The sequence below is a fragment of the Phlebotomus papatasi genome, chromosome 2 (genome assembly GCF_024763615.1).
Source record: "Phlebotomus papatasi isolate M1 chromosome 2, Ppap_2.1, whole genome shotgun sequence".
Classification (NCBI taxonomy): Eukaryota; Metazoa; Arthropoda; class Insecta; order Diptera; family Psychodidae; genus Phlebotomus; species Phlebotomus papatasi.
In genome coordinates, this window is record NC_077223.1 from 53545942 (window position 1) to 53562867 (window position 16926).

The following is a 16926-nucleotide window of genomic DNA, read 5'->3' on the forward strand; positions in this document are numbered from 1 at the left end:
CCCACCCCTCCTTCCACCATTTTGAAGACCCCCCTTTTTTTGTTTTCTCAATAGCTCCGGCCCTATGGCATCGAGCGGGCTCAAATTTTAGTATGTTATAGCTGGGCCTTAGAGCTTTCCATCAATACCAAACTTAAGGTCCCCCGACCCCCCTGACCCGAGCTATCAGGGTCCAAAAAATTTTCTTAAAATGGCCATAACTCCGGTTCTAATTGTCAGAATTTAAAAAATGAGGGCTTTTTGGAAAGCTCTCGTGAAATGCCACTTCCCCTTCTAACATCGCAAGTTCATAAAACCACCGCTAGGGGCGCTATTATTAAAAAGCAGATTTTTCAATTTTCTAAATTAAATAACTCAAAAATTCCTTTGTGCATCGGGCTGAAATTTTAGTATGTTGTAGTCGTTGATTATACCTATCAAACAAAAAAAACCTTAAGTCGATCCATAACCCCTGACCCGAGCTATAAGGGGTCAAAGTTCGAACATTGACCGGCCTCTATCTCCGGTTCTAATTAACATAGCAACCTAAATTTTGCCTTTTTGGTTTCGTCTCGATGAGCACTTTCAGATGGAAGTTCAAAAAGTCACCATAGGTGGCGCTGTGATAGCGTCAAAATTCATCGAAATTCAAAGTCACTTTTCTCAAAAACGGCATTGTGCAAGTTAATGAAATTTTAGTATGTTGTAGTCCAGTCTAGGACGTTTCCAAAATGGTGCGTATGTGCGCTGTGGTTTCAATAGAACCGGAGATATGAGGGGTCAAAGTTCACAAAATTTAAAAAATCATATCTCCGGTTCTATGTGACCGATTTTGATGAATGAGGGCTTAAACGAAAGATCTCACCAAATACTACAACTTTCTAGAACATTTGAACTTCGTGGGACCAACACCAGGGGCGCCACAGTCGAAAAACCAATTTCAATATCACATAACCTCAATTATCTCGACTGTCGCTGAACCGATTTTGATGATTACTTCGACATAATTGTAGAGCACATTTGTCTCTACATTTCGTCTATACATCATTTTCCACTCAGACTAAGCTATCACTCAGATTTTGCCATTTAAGTGTGAAAAAATTGATTTTTCCCATAATAACGCTTTGAAATCACTCAGATGCCAATTTGACTGCCTCTACTCCACCAAGACACTTAAAATAGGGTTTTGAATGGAAAGTCCCACAAAAGACAACAATTCTTTGATATAGTTGAAGTTCAACAAATGACTACTTGGGGCACTCTGGATGAAAAAACGAGTTAAGAAACAAAAAACCTCGCTTATCTTGACTTCTGAGTAATCGATGAGATCATGTTCTATGGAAAAATTATAGAGAACATTCTGGTCTACATTCCACCCATATAACACTTTTCTGTCAGTTCATCCAAATCCTTGATATTTTGGTTTAAATACAAAATTTGTATAATTTCACGAATTTTATTCAAGATAACTGAATGGCGTCTCCCAACTTCAGCTCTAAATCGAATTTGCATGCACTCCGAGTTAGCTCACGTTAAGAATCTCACCTACATAAGCCGGTTAGGATTATCTGTCCCTTTTCTATCTTGTAACTCGCTATTATTCTTTACAATCTCAGCTTTTGTGGTCCGAGGTGAAATCCGACCTCATCAGATCGGGCCCAATTTTTGGATTTACACGTTTTATCACTCGTAGATCACGAATAGGAATATCATATGCGCTAGAAATCAATTTTCGTAGACGTCCCGTCTTGTCCGTCCGTTCGTCGTATAACCACTTGTAGAAGAACATACACAGAGAGACACCGACGGTGGTTTTCGGTAAAGGTTAGATGACGATGGGCAGCTAGAAGTAGATGATGTCAGACGGTCAGAGCCCCCCCCACTCCTTTGGGCCACCCCAAATTTTTTTCTCAATGATTCCTTAGATTAAAAAAATGATCAGTGAATAGCCCAAATAAGCTTATACGACCGAGTGCTTGCAACTCGGGGTGCATGCATCTCCTAATGCGGTAAAATTCGACTTTGAGTTGAATTTTAGGATAATGTAAAGAATTGCGTCGAACAAACGGATCTTAGCAGCCGAAATGAATAAAATTGGCTCGACGAGATTATTTAACCCTAAAATTCAACTCAATGCTTGCAAGACTCTAGTCTTAGTTGATTTGTTTACTGAATTGATTACTGATTTTTTTACTGAACGTTTCCATTAGGGGGAGGCTTTGATGTTTCGCACATACGCTACCATCGGACACTTCGAATTTCTCCGGTATTACTTTATAACTTTCACTGATGGCTATATATTTTAGTAGCTAGTCTTAAATCACACCTTTCCTGAAAAAATTGGGAGTCTAATCCTTTTCCCCTAGTTTTAGGAAACAAAAATTAAAAACAGGTCCAAAACTGTAATTTTGCTGTGCAATATTTCATACGATTGTGCACAATTAATATCACTTTTCTGAAAAACTACTATCACACAGGGTAGAAGGGTTATTAGGAATCAGATTTAAGTAAAAATCTTTTAGGCTGAACAGGCACTTTTTGTGGGTGGAACAAAATTCACAAACTTGACTCAGATTCATCGATCGCACATAGAAGACATGGCTTCTCTCACATTTTCCAAGAAACTTCATTTTAGATGCGATCCCTCATATTCACATCTATTGTAATCTACCGATTTGATCCACCACTAAAAAGGAAAACTTAAAAATCGTAAAGTTGATAAACAAGAAGTAATTTGACTCAAATAGGTTGCAGTTGAGTAATTATTAAGCAATTTTGCATTTCTTTGATATAAAAATATTTTTCAAGCTTGCACAAACTGAATGTGTAATGAAAGAATCACATCTACAATAAGCTCACACAGTTTACAACTGGTTTTTGACAATCTTTGACATAACCTCACTATTGTGTTGTTTTTCATGTCAAAGAAAAGAAATTGTCCGTAAGAAGATGTTTTGTGAAAATTTTAGCTTGTTCACCTGCTGAAGCTCAATATCTGTGCTAAATCCCGATTCCTGCAGCTGCAGGAACAGGGAAATCTTCAATGATGCGCATTCAAAGGTTTTTGTGCATATCCGGCTCCGTGGAGGAATGGTGGAATCTTGTGTGGTCTTCTCGCTTGCAAAGTTTTAGTCAATTTTTAGCTTTAAAAACTTATTGATTCGTGTAAATTTGGTGATATTTGGACTTTTCAAGAAAGTATTCATCAGATTTAACCGTTTCCGGAGTGAAATTCTCGTAGAATCAAGCAAAAAAATGGTTTTTAATGTCAATAAAACATCTCTCATAAAAGTTCCAAAAAAGTGATATTAAAATGTTTTATTCCTTATAAAAATGGTTTAATCAAGTAGATTAGAGTTCCCTTTAAACAATGATGTGCAACTTTTAGTGTCCGGTGCAAAATTTACGGTGAAAATGGGGTGTTCAATGATGGCGTGAATCGTGTGCGATAATAGAAACTTGATTCATCTATCGGACAAATCGCCATTCAATTTTCATTTTCCTCTGGAGGAAAATCTAAGGATTTCCTGGGATTTTGTTTGGTGGGATTATGAACCTTATAAGTAAGACATTTTTTTGGCATAGTTGGAGAATCCATACGGTTTGCATGGTAGTCAGAAAAAATCACTGAACTTGAACATCATTTTTGTGTGCGAAAGTTCAAAGCCTCCCCCTACTATTATTTTAGCAGAAATTCTTTACAATCTTCTTTTCTTTCAGGAAATATGGCCGGAAATTTGGGAATTGGACACATCCTACCAGAGGTCCATTTTTCACATCAGGATTTCACGAAACCTATTCAGTATGAGAAGGAGATACTTTTGCATTTTTGTCTTCGAGCTGAAGAAATGCAGTGCCCATCATACAAAGTAGCATATCAGTTTACAAGATTTAAATACTTTGACGACGTTGTTTTAGAATTTGAGTATGGTGGTATTTCTTATTCATTTTTTATTCAAGTAACCTACTCCGAAAGCCGTACAAGAATACTGAGAAATACAGATTTCACTCATGAGAAAGCAGGAAATCGTCTTTATTTAGAAAAGTTCTCCAAAAGTATCCCTGAAAATGGCATTTTAACAAATCGCATGTGCCGATTTGTTTATTAACCAACAAAAAAGTTGAATTATCAAATATAGAAACACAATCTGAGGAAGATTTGGGATTTAAGTGTATCTTTCTTCGACTTTTTGGAAATCCTAATAATTCTATCAAATTTCAAAACGGTATTCGCGCGAAGAACTTAAAGAATGAAGAATTTCTTATTGATAATGAATATTTTCTCAAAAACTTTGTCATTTGCCACAATTTGCCACTTTTAGAGAATTTATTGTCAATCAACACGCAACTTATTTGCGATTTATTCCAATGTGATACTGAATATGCTGAAAAAATCAGGAAAAAAGTATTTCAAGCTGTTAACATGGAACTTCCTCATGATGAACTTGAACAACAACGCCCTACTTTAGATAAAACATTTTTTAGAGAATTTATCTCTAATTCGGACAAAATGTATGAATTTTATTCATAATATTTTAAAATGAATTAAATATTTCTAAAGAAAATTTATGTGCTTTTTCTATTTTATATTTTTGGAGAGTTTTTAAGAAAATTCTTTATGGGTCATCTTTATCCAGACTGTTACTTTTCAAAATTTATAACAGATTCGGGGTACCATATGAATACGGGAGTTGTTTTTGAAAGGCTCCGTGTCAGCCGGGTTAACCGCGATTTCAACGTTGGCTGCAATTTTCCAGGTGATTTTTGTAATATTTCCCAAATTTTTCACATCTTTCTAATCATAGATTATTTCCCTAATACTCCAGGAATGGCTCACTTCTCGGAGTCATTCAATTTGAGCCTTGAAACCCTGAAAAAACTTGAGAACTTACCTGCAAAAATATCTCCAAGTCCGGGTCGCCGACTTACCCGGTCAAAAACACAAAACCTTCCTAGTTCTTCCCAAGGTGCAGGAAATTCCGATGATGAATGCGTGGAAGCATCTCCAAATAATTCTCTGGAACATAGTGGACCAATAGGAAGGCGAAATAAGCAGCGAAATATTAGTCAAAGCAAGAAGTCCATCCGGAAAAACAAATCAGACAGTCTTCTAGGGAAATACATGATGAATCCTCTGGAGAAGAAGTCCACTGACTTTAGTCACTTGGACGTAACAGTCTTAGAGAAGTTACTTGAGGTTGTGGACGAGGAAGAGGCAAAATTCGACAAAGAAGCGCTTCAGACTGAAGTTCCTGAAGAGAGTATGATCCTCCTGAGTGAAGCTGAAGGGGAGAAAGTCATCCTGGAGATGCCCATTTCGAGTCAGGATATCATTGACATTGAATTCAGTGACTGGGAGACTTCCAATGTGTTTCAGAAGGAAGAACAAGTCGCCAAGAAAAAGGATATCAATGAGGTAATTGAAACTGAGGAAGACTTAAACATAGACAATGTAACTTTTGTCACAGAACAAAGTACAAATCTCGAAATGAAAGCTTGTCGGAGGGAAGTATCCCAAATGATCAAGGAGTTCCATATGGAAGATTCTTTCATTGCAACATCTTCTCAAATGCCTCAGAATTCTCAGATTTCCTTCCGGAAGGAAGATTCTATCTTGGAAACATCCATCAAAGCATCCCAGGAACCTCTAAAGGCACCAGCGGTAACAGAAGCCAAATTTCTATCATCCTGGGGACTTCCAGAGCCAATTTTGGCTGCATACACCAAGAAAGGCATCACGGAGATGTTCCAGTGGCAAGTGGAGTGTCTTTCAAACCGCCAAACTCTCCTAGAAGGTGATAATCTTGTCTACAGTGCACCCACATCTTCAGGAAAGACCCTCGTGAGCGAAATCCTCATGATAAAAAGTGTCTTGGAACGCCAGAAAAAAGCCCTCCTCATCCTGCCATTTATCTCTGTAGTTCGAGAGAAAATGCTCTATTTGCGAGATCTCCTGACACCAGCTGGAATCCGTGTAGAGGGATTCTTCGGAGGATACTCTCCTCCTGGAGGCTTCGATGCCTGCCAAGTGGCTGTGTGTACCATCGAAAAGGCCAACAGTATCTTCAATCGTCTCCTGGAACTTCAGAAAGTCCATCAAGTTGGAATCGTTGTAGTTGATGAGATTCACTTGATCTCTGATCCCAGTCGAGGATACATTCTCGAGCTTCTCCTCGCCAAGATCCTCTATGTCAGTAAAAAGATGGATTTCAAGATTCAAATTGTGGGAATGTCTGCTACTTTACCCAATCTGGAACTTCTCTGCCGATGGCTTTCAGCCCAATTCTATTTGACTGACTTTCGACCAGTTGAACTTAGGGAGATGATAAAAGTGGGCAACAAAATATTGTCGAATCGTTTTGAGGCGATTCGAACCCTAGATGTTCAGGTGAGTCGATTCCTTGAATATTTTAGATTGAGCCTTTTAATAATCCCAGCTATTGTAATCGTGGAAAAATCTTCAATACTACTATCAGACTCAACCCTTTAACCCTTTATGGTCGTAGAATTTTTTTTTAGGTCACAGATGAGTCTCAATGGTCATTTTTAAAAAATTAAACACCGTTATATGGGGCGATAAATAAGCCACGCCCAATTTTAAATTTCTTAACATGAAAAAGATATAAAAGTTCAATTGAATGATTTAACTGAATGCCACACCTATTTTCAAAATCAATCTTGCTATTTTGTCAAGTGATTAGTTTTCACGGCCCCATAAAAACCGCTCTTTCATCCAGTTTGAAATTGAAAAAAAAGTAAATCGATCAATGAGAATTAATAAAAATACTAGATTGAAATCACGCAAAATTTAAGGAGTAGCCTATTTTGTCATGGGCGTGGTCCTTACATTTTTCCCAAATAAAATCATTAAATTCATAAATAAAGAATACACATTTTTAATAAAAAAAACTTGAGGTACCTAATTTTCCAATCTCGTGTTTTCTAATTAAGTTTAAGATTAATGAAGTTAATCAGATAACTTTTATTACTAAATCCTAAAAATAAAACCCATTGAATATATTTTCATTAAGATGCTATGAAAATTATTTGTTCAAGTTTTTCGCCAAAAGGGACAAAAAGATCTGCGAGAGTAGAAAATTCTTATTAACATGTGAGCGCATTTTGACCTAATTATATAATATTAAGCTTACGTTCATTAAAAAAAAATATCGTTGGAAATCCTGTAAGAACTTTTAAGTGCGTTTTCTCTATTCCTATTTTTTACGCCTTTGTCAAATTGACGGGAAAGTAAACAAAAAAAAATTGACCAAAGAAAACGAGTAATCGCTTATTCCTTTTAGAATTAAATTATCTTCTATTTGATCTAAAATAATTGTTGTAAAATTAATTTTTTAACCAAAATATTATTGCAAAAATGCATTTTTAATTAAAAAAAACCCTAAAACATGTTTATGATTTCACAATTTTTTTACTTTAAATATGAAATTTATTTTTAATGAGTCTCTCTGTATCCTCGAAAATACTTCGAGTCAACTTCTAAATTTTTATGTTATATTCTTGGGTATCCCGGTCAAAATTACGAACGCCAAAATTCCTGAAAAATTCTAAATTCCGAAATTCAAAATTTCGAATACCCACAAAATCCTAAATTGGTCAAAATCCTCGAATGAACCAAAATCCAAAAAAGCTAAAATACTGTATGCCACTGTCCCGAAATTTATAATCCCGAAAGTCAAAAACCCGAAAATCTTAAATCCCGAATTCCAAAATTTCGAAAAGCAAAATTCCGAATGGTTTAAAATCCTGAAAAGTCAAAAGCCTAAATGTGTGAAAATCCTGAAAAAACAACAAAGTCTCGAAAGCCAAAATCTCGAAAAACCAAAATCTCGAATGGGCCAAAATGCAGAAAAGCCAAAATCCTGAATGCCACTATACCAATATCCGTATTCCTGAACGTCAAAAATCCAAAAAAGCTCAAATTCCGAATGCCAAAATCTCGAAAAGTAAAATTCCGAATGGATCAAAATTCCGAAAAGTCTAAATGGGTCAAAATCCTGAAAAACCAAAGTCTTGAATGGGCCAAAATCCCGAACACTTAAAGTCTCGAAAGTTACACTACCGAAAACCTAAATCTCGAATTTAAAACCTAAATCACGATTGCACCCACGCTTTCTGAAGTCAAAGGAAAATTTTGTGTTTTTGAAATTATTTCACACATCCTCCGTATAATTTTGTTTCTTTCAACATATTAGATTTAGATCATTCAGGATTTTGGCCCTTTCGAAATTTTCTTTTTCGGGATTTCGACCTATTTGGGTACATCACGTTCGGGATTTCAGTTTTCGTGATAATAAAGCAATAAAAAAAATGTAGATTTCTTTTGACCTTATTAGTTAAGAGCGTTTAAGAGTATCTCCTTAAGCCATTCAGTCAATGTACCAGAAATACTTGAGATGGAATTTTCATATTTTGGGATTAGTTTCCTACAGATAAATAGATGAATTTTTTGAAAAGAAATTTTTTTTTATCTATTATGGGGGCGCGGGGATTCGCCATCAAACACACGTCTTAACGGTCACTGAATTTAAATTCTGTGCATTAATTCATTACAAACTCAATTGCTTTAGATAGAGTAACTATCCAAGATAACAAATTGGCAACTAGAATTCAAATCAAGAAAGAGGAAAGACGCCAATTTTAACAAATTCGTCGGGATGTAGAATTTTCCGTTCGCCATTTTGAGCAAAAATTTTGCATGACCTTTCGCGAAGCGAGAAAAGAACAGCAAAATGTATTTTCATCTCTGTCGGACTATTTTTCCAAAGTAATTGAAGGATTAAACTATAACTAAAAATTCATTTCGGGCAGCTATTCGGATAGCAATTGTCCAGAAATAAATCATCTAAAATCACCCAATTTGCGTATGATGTATAATACCATGGTAAGGAATGGGTTAACTTAATAATCTGACCTATTGTAAGTTCATTAGGGCTTATCAAACAGTTCCTTTACAAAAAAATTAACTTAATTTTTAAAACCCTTCGCTGCTGTAGGAGTTTTCAACAGTTTGCGGTCTTCGCGACCAAGACAATGTAGGCCAACTCGTTCTAGAGACTATTAGCGAAGGATGTGGTGTGATAGTATTCTGCCCATCTAAAGATTGGTGCGAAAAACTTTGTCTGACTCTCGCTGAGGTCATTTACACTGTGGGAAAAAGTCGAACGATTCTTGGGGCCAAAATTCGTGATGCTGTCCAACGAGAAGCCATTGAATCCGTCCGGCAGGAACTTCTGAACTGCCCAACTGGGTTGGATCAAGTGTTGGCCAGGTGTATTGGCTATGCTTGTGCTTTTCATCATGCTGGACTGACCACAGAGGAGAGAGATGCGATAGAGGGGGGCTTTCGGATGGGAGCCCTCAGAGTTCTCGTGGCCACAAGTACTCTGAGTTCTGGAGTTAATCTTCCTGCTCGGAGAGTTATTGTACGGAGTCCAATGTTCGGAGGCAGAAGCATGAATGCCCTAACATACAGGCAGATGATAGGTAGGGCAGGTCGTACGGGAAAAGATACTCTGGGGGAAGCGATCTTAATTTGTGATGAAGCAAATGTAAAGGTTGGAAAAGAATTGCTTACGCGTGATTTAATGCCGATATCTTCGTGTCTCGATGCCAGAAATTCGGGAAATTTGAGGAGAGCTCTCCTGGAAATTGTAGCAGCTGGAATGGCTACGAGTTTCAAAGATCTCCAGCTGTTTTTTTCCTGTACGATGATTTGGGCTGAAAAAGGCGAAGAATCTTTTGGAATAAATGTCGAAAATTCTCCAAAGAAGAAGAAAAGGAGACGCAAAGTGTCAGATCAGGAAGATTCTTCAGATGAAGATGAGAATGAGGATTCTGTGAGAGATAGTGTGGATTTTCTTCTAAAATACGAATTTCTTAGGCGTCAAACTTCTGAAGAAACTGCAGAGGAAGTTTTAATAGCTACTCGACTTGGATATGCTTGCCTTGCCTCTTCAATACCTCCCTCAGATGGCTTTCTACTTTTCTCCGAACTCCAGAAATCTAGGCAGTGTTTCGTTCTAGAATCCGAACTTCATGCCATTTATCTGGTTACCCCATTTTCTGTTTGCCATCAATTGCCAGAGATTGATTGGCTGCACTTCCTGGATCTCTGGGAACGACTCCCGAGCACTATGAGGCGTGTTGGAGAGTTAGTAGGCGTACGGGATGCCTTTCTAGTGCGTGCAATGCGAGGAACAAAGTCTCTGGATGAGAAACAGCTTCAGATCCATAAGAGATTCTATACAGCCCTTGCACTACAGGAACTCATCAGTGAAGTGCCAATTGCAGATGTGGCTGCAAAATATAAATGTCCTCGAGGACTACTTCAGAGTCTTCAGCAGATGGCAGCATCTTTTGCAGCTATAGTTGCATATTTCTGCACAGCACTCAATTGGCAACTTCTGGCAATGATTGTCAGTCAATTCAGGGAGAGACTCTTTTTTGGGATTCATAGGGATCTCGTTGATCTCATGAAGATTCCCAGTCTCAATGCACAAAGAGCTAGAGCTCTCTTTGCAGCCGGAATTGAAACACTCTTAATCCTGGCCAGAACTGAATCATCAAAAATTGTCAAAATTCTTCTTGATTGTGCTTCTTTTGATACAGAAGCTCAAAGGGAGGGAGAAGCTGATTATGAGGCTAAAGAAAGGATCAAACTAAGGAAATACAATATAACTGGTCAGAGAGATTTAACCATTGAAGAAGCAGCTAAGATCATCAAGACAGATGCCAGGAGGATTATTGAGCAAGAAATGGGAGGAACTGTCAATTGGGAAGATGAAGAAATTCTCCCACAGAGTCCTAAAATTTCCCTCCAAAATGACAGCATCAAGAATTTGAGTGTCTCACAGATTAATTCCAGTGTAGATGAAATTCCCTGCTCACAAACTGCACCAGATGCGTCTTCAAAGAGAATCAAAAAGAGTCAAATATGCAAAGTTTTGCACTCAAAAGCCTCCTTAAGTAAAGCTCCAAAAATCAACCATGTGACAAAGGATGAAAAGTCCTTCCAGGAATTTTCTCAGAGAGCCCTAAACTGCCCAGAAGTGTCTGTTGGTATTGTGATTGAGAAAAGTAAACAGGGCAAAGTGAATATTGGTGCCAAACTCCTGGATGGAGAAGAAAATTTCGAGGAAATTCAGGAAGGATTTCAAGTGGATCAGGAAAGAATCCTTTCAGCTGTGGTGATCTCTTGTGATGGAAAAGAAGTGGCTGTTGTGGATTTTTCCACGGAAAAAGTGAGTAGAATTTTTTGAAAATTATTCTAGGTAATATTTTATTACTCGAATTCCATACAGACCAATAATTCGGCATTATCATCAATCGTTGTCGTAGGGGAGACTGGGGCAGCTTAGCCCCGGTATAAAAATGCCTACATTTGTTAAGAGAATTTCAAAAAAAGATGGCAAAGCGTCCCAGCAATTCTGAAAACAATTCTGAAATTGGCCAAGTGTGCATTTTATAATGGTCTTGTCACTAGTAACGTGTTTACGCACAATTAAAACTAATAGGATATGTCAAAATCTTTCCAAAAGATCAAAATTCAACCAAATCGGTTGAAAAATTTTTCTCTCTAGTAATTAACCTTTTTGACCTACAATAATTCAAAATGGAGAATTTTCCGGTCATAGGTATGTTTGAACGATATGTTAATCTGGACTACCTCTGAAACATATCCGAAAATCATTGAAAAAGCTTGGGCCAATTTTGAGAAAAAGCGAAAAAACGTGGTTTTGGAGGGCATGGGGGGGGGTGGTTAGGGGAAAATACTATCCGAAAAGTCCGAGATAATGTCCACTTATTGAGGTTATCAAAGACCAGAAGTCAATATCGTTTAGCGTTTGACCACTAGTTTGGGTACAAACTTGATGTCAAGTGAAAAATTTATTTCCAAGAACAAAAATTCAATTATCAGTATTTAACCGATCCATTAACGATGAAGACCGATGTAGCCGGGTCCGAAATTTCAATACCTTTCTAAAATATACAAATTTAACCAAATCGGTTAAGTGATTGATCTTTGACCTTCAATAATTCAAAATGGCGAATTTTTCGGTCATAGGGGGAAGTGGGGCACTTTTGAAAGTGGGGTACCTTTGATATTTGTATTTTCACTTATTTTTAAATAAAGTTGAGCCTTAACTTAGCTGCACAAATAGTTTGAGAAGCTAAATAGGGGAAAAAAATTTCTCCCAATTTGAAATTGGGAGAAAAATCCCAATTTCAAAGGTGCCCCACTTTCAAAAGTGCCCCACTTCCCCCTAGGTATGTTCGGACGAAATGTTCATCTGCACCACCTTTGAAACTTCAGATATGTGGATCAGAAAAACATGGTTTTGAAGGGAATTGAGGAGATAAGGGGAAATTGAAAAAAAGGTCTGGAGGAGACAATGTTTTTTTTTTTTTTATTGGGCGTCACCGAAGATCGGAAGTTAATATCTTTTACCGTTTAAGTTCCAGAACATAAACTTGTTGAATTATTCCCAATAACGTTTTTTCAAGGTCAAAGATTAAAAAAGCTCTAAAGAGTGTATTGCTCATCCGAATGGCATCATGTTTGGGCTTGTTGGAAAGATCTTGGAATTTCCGATAAAACTGAATTGGTTCCAATTGGTTATGAATCGGTAATGAACACTGCGAAAAAAAAGAGGGTGCGATTAACTTTTTTTCCTAAGAACTTTAACACGTTTTAGGTGTAAAAATGTATCAACATTTTTTAATGTTAATTTTACACCTTTTTAATGGTAAAATTGACATGAAAAAGGGTAATTTTAACCCCTAATACACCTGAAAAGGGTAATATTTACACCGATTTTGGATCAATACTGCAGGGTAAAATTAACATTTTCGGAATGTTATTTTAACTTTTTCGGATTTCTCTCAGTGAACTGATAACTAATTTTTACCCAAAAATCAATTTTATTACTCGTGAGATATGTTGGGCGATCTTTTGAATGATTTATGAATCGGTTTAAATCGGTTGAGAACTGGTAAACGGTAAATGATGCGAAAGTACCTTTGAGGTATAGCATCTAAGTCACGAGTTCGAGCATTTCGCCTGGGACGCTTTGCCACCCCTTTTAACTTTTAATGCAATTTAAATTCAACTCGATTTGAAAATGAATTGGTGAAGTGCCAGTAAATGACTTTTTGCTCGAAATACACTTAGTCCCAGTATTATGCACTCCGGGATTATGCACCTGACGGAATTATACAAGTTTGCCTACCATTAGGAGTCAATTTATGAAATCATTTTTGAAATACGCCTGAATGTATACTATGTTGAGAATGAGATGCGGGAAGTTTGGTGGAAGCACGGTGCTTCTTTTGCTGAATAAAACTTTAATTTCTTTTATTAAGTTGTTATTAAAGAACTCTGGCCAAAAAGGGCTATTTGCTAATGCCTTTCCATTAAACAGTTGAATCTTTTTATTTTGACTACTTTTACTAAGCGCGAAATTCGTTCTACGGCTGATTTATTTAAAAGAAAGCCCCTGCGGGTATGCAAATTTTCTCGATGGATAATATTATTTCGCGAGTTTTTTTCGGTCCCGAAAATGTGCATAATCCTGGAACTGAATGTATAGGTTTTCTGTTTATATGAATGTTACCGAGTTAGGGGTCCAACGGTAAGTGATATCGACCTCGGTTATTCAGTGACTTGCCCACCTAATTAGGTCCATATTTCGCAGAGCTGTTTTTTCCAAATCAAAAAAAGTCTAAAAACATTTTTCTTCTGTCTTATCAAAAATAATACGTCCATGCACGCCAATGATCCTCATGCATTCCTTCTAATGTATCTTCAAGGCAAGGTCAACGCTTTCAAAATCGCTCATTTATAATGGCTCCGGCACACCTTTTAGATCAGGAAAATTTCATAAAGTCGAAATTCGGATCCCATTCTTTCTCACATGTTTTGCGTATGCCTATCTCATTCTCTCGCACTCTTCTTCTTCTTTTCAACATCACTCCAAATTCAATTTAGCTCAATCGGATTTGGTATGCGAAAGAATGAGATAGTCATATGCAGAACATGTGAGAAAGAAGGAGATCCGAATTTCGACTTCATGAAATTTTCCTGATCTAAAAGGTGTGCTGGAGCCATAAACAAAGATTTTTAAAATAGGCTTCATTTAAAAAAAAACGGTCCTAAAATTCTGAAAAATAATGTTAAATTGGTAGTGAACCAATTAACCAGTAGGGGAAAATGTCCATGCTTTGTACGATCCCAAGCTTCATAATGACTAAATTTTTCTTCAGTTTCTGAATAAATGTGACTCAGCAACATTTTAAAAATTGTGCAAATTCCCTTAGTTTTTGAAATATGGGTGCGATGAGTCTTATTAAGAAACACAGGAAAAATTGATTCATTATGAAGCTTGGAATCGTACGATGCATGGGTACTTTCCCCTAATTTTCCGTAGAGATTTCAATTGTCTTTTCTGAGCATTTTTTTTAGAATATCATTTAGAAATTTAGAAGTCAAAATAGGGTAAGCGTGCCAAATTCCGGCCAGCTTGCAATTTCGGCCATCTTTTTTGTTCCTCGAATTTCCATGAACTTTTAGATTTTACGTACTCTAGAGATTATACAATGCAAAAGAATAACAAAAAATGTATCTTCGACTAATGAGATGACGTAAAAGATATTGGAAGAATTCCCGAAGGGTAAGGAACTAAGAGAATGTAGGTGGCCGAAATAGGGCACCGAAGCTATGTCTATATTTTTATTCATTTTAAAATGCATTAAGAATGATTTTAGAGTAAATAAAGACGGTAAACTCTTTTACAAGGTTCCAAACAACACTCTTTCAGAAAAAAAGAATAATAAAAATCAATTTGTATTTAAAATATTACATTTCAAACTTGAGATTTTGGCGCTTGCATGCAACTATGCCGAAATTTGACACACTTACCCTAATTCTCTGACGAAATGTTTTAAGGGAGAAAACACCAAAGTGGATTTAGAGAGCAGAAGACTGTTTATCGCCAAACTCTTTAATCGCTCAGACGGACTTATTCACATGTGGGAGGTCAAAGAGAAGCTCAAACTCTTGACCAGAGGCATCCGTGAGATTTTCAATACTCGAGCTACTTTCCAAGATCCTCAAGTGGCCAACTGGCTTCTACAACCTGATGAGGCTACAACGAGTCTTCACAGAATTGTCATGCTTCATTGTCCAGATCTCGAGGGTCTTCTTGTTCCTGCAACTCAACCACCTTCCCAAGGCTCCCAAGTCGTTTCCCTTGCAGCAGCAGAATGCTGTATTGTGTTCAATTTGAGGAATCTTTCGGCCAAACTTGTAGCTGTGGGAGATGGAAAACTATTGAAAGTATTTAGGGAACTTGAAATGCCCATTCAGATTTCTCTCTTCCGGATGGAATTGACGGGATTTCCCGTAAATAGCGATGAGATGGAGAAATTTGTTGAAGATTGTGAGAATTTATTTGGTCAGCTTGAAAAGAAAATTTTCACTTTGCATGGAAAGAGATTCAATATTGCTTCTTCAAGAGCTGTGGCTAATGTTCTTGGGATTGCCAAAGGCAAAGGCAAAGTGTCAACGGCAAAGAGTGTTTTGGAAAAACTGGGAACACCTCTGTCCAAGCTGATTATTCAGCATAGAACTCTCACAGCTGTCTTCACAAAAACCCTTCATCCTCTGGCCAGGAGTATTGAAGTGGACAGAATTCATGGGATAAGCTTCAGCCTGACACAAACCGGAAGGATAACAATGCATGAGCCGAATTTACAAACAGTTGCCAAGGATATTCAATTGGATTTTGGGGATGAAAACACCAAAATTCTTTCTTGTAGAAGAGTTTTTGCTCCCAAGCCCACTAGAATCCTCATTTCTGCTGATTTTTGTCAGCTAGAACTCAGGATTCTCATTCATTTTTCCCAGGTGCACGAAATGTCTTTCATTGAATCTTAGCTAAATTTTAAATTTCAATTTTTTTTATTCCAGGATCCTAATCTAATTCAAGTGATAAAGTCTAATTGTGACATTTTTCGAGCTGTTGCTGCTCGCTGGAATGGAATCCCCGAGAACAATGTAACACCAAGTTTACGTCACGAAGCCAAGCAAATATGCTACGGAATAATTTACGGAATGGGAGCTAGGAGTCTCTCGGAGAGTCTCAAAGTTGATGAAGCTAGCGCTAGAGAACGGATTGAAGGTTTTTACAGAATTTATCCAGCCATTAGGACGTTTAATGAGAAAATTCTCAAGGAAGCACGAGTAAAAGGCTTCGTGGAAACTCTGTCAGGTAGGAGACGTTTTCTCGAACATATCACCAGTCCAGATTCTGCCTTGAGAGCTCAGGCTGAACGTCAGGCTCTCAACAGCATGATACAGGGCTCTGCTGCAGATGTAGCCAAAACTGCTCTACTTGCTGTTGAGAAGAAATTGTCCAGGAAAAAAGGGTGGGATAGTCAATTTATTCTCCATCTCCATGATGAGCTAATCTTTGAAACTCCCAAAACCCTAGTCCCAAAGTTTACCGAGATCCTCAGGGACAGCATGGAAAATTGCATAAAACTTAGTGTTCCGCTTCGTGTGAAGCTCAAAACAGGATCCAATTGGGCAGAAATGACTGAAATTTCAGGCTAATTTTTTTATTGTTCAACAATCTTTTACACCAACTGTGTGAATGCCATGACAACCTTTTACTTAGGAGCTGGGAGACCTTCCTTCTCGCTCCATTCTGTCCAGGATCCCTTGTAGTTTTTAGCACTGTTGGAGAAATTATTGTTTTTTATTAGAATATATTTTTTTTAATGGATTTCATACCAATAATTTTAAGCACAAATTGTCAAATAAAATATTTCATGCAAATTTATTTATTTTTTCTCCACAATAAAAGCATGTGCGAATGGTTAAAAATGTGTTACATATTGTATTCCTTGCTCCACAAAAGTAAATGA

The 16926-nt window shown here is 37.2% G+C and overlaps 2 protein-coding genes across 6 annotated transcripts in view; one reads left to right on the top strand and one right to left on the bottom strand.

Annotated features, from left to right (window-relative positions):
• The first annotated feature begins 4650 nt into the window (after window positions 1-4650).
• LOC129801664 (DNA polymerase theta) lies at window positions 4651-16833 on the top strand. Its single transcript, XM_055846928.1, has 5 exons — window positions 4651-4736; window positions 4806-6367; window positions 8994-11240; window positions 14945-15904; window positions 15968-16833. Exons 1-5 carry the CDS (start codon window positions 4658-4660, stop codon window positions 16610-16612), a joined length of 5493 nt encoding a protein of 1830 aa, XP_055702903.1. The 5' UTR covers window positions 4651-4657; the 3' UTR covers window positions 16613-16833.
• The window catches only part of LOC129801718 (rhodanese domain-containing protein CG4456), an 887636-nt gene continuing 887275 nt past the window's right edge, over window positions 16566-16926 (bottom strand). For 4 of the 5 annotated variants that reach the window (XM_055847009.1, XM_055847008.1, XM_055847005.1 and 1 more), the window contains exon 4: window positions 16597-16735. In XM_055847009.1, the coding sequence (XP_055702984.1) occupies window positions 16669-16735 (67 nt within the window). In that variant the 3' untranslated portion in view covers window positions 16597-16668. Of the gene's footprint in view, window positions 16736-16926 lie in introns of all 5 variants that reach the window. The other variant, XM_055847007.1, reaches the window with a different exon arrangement.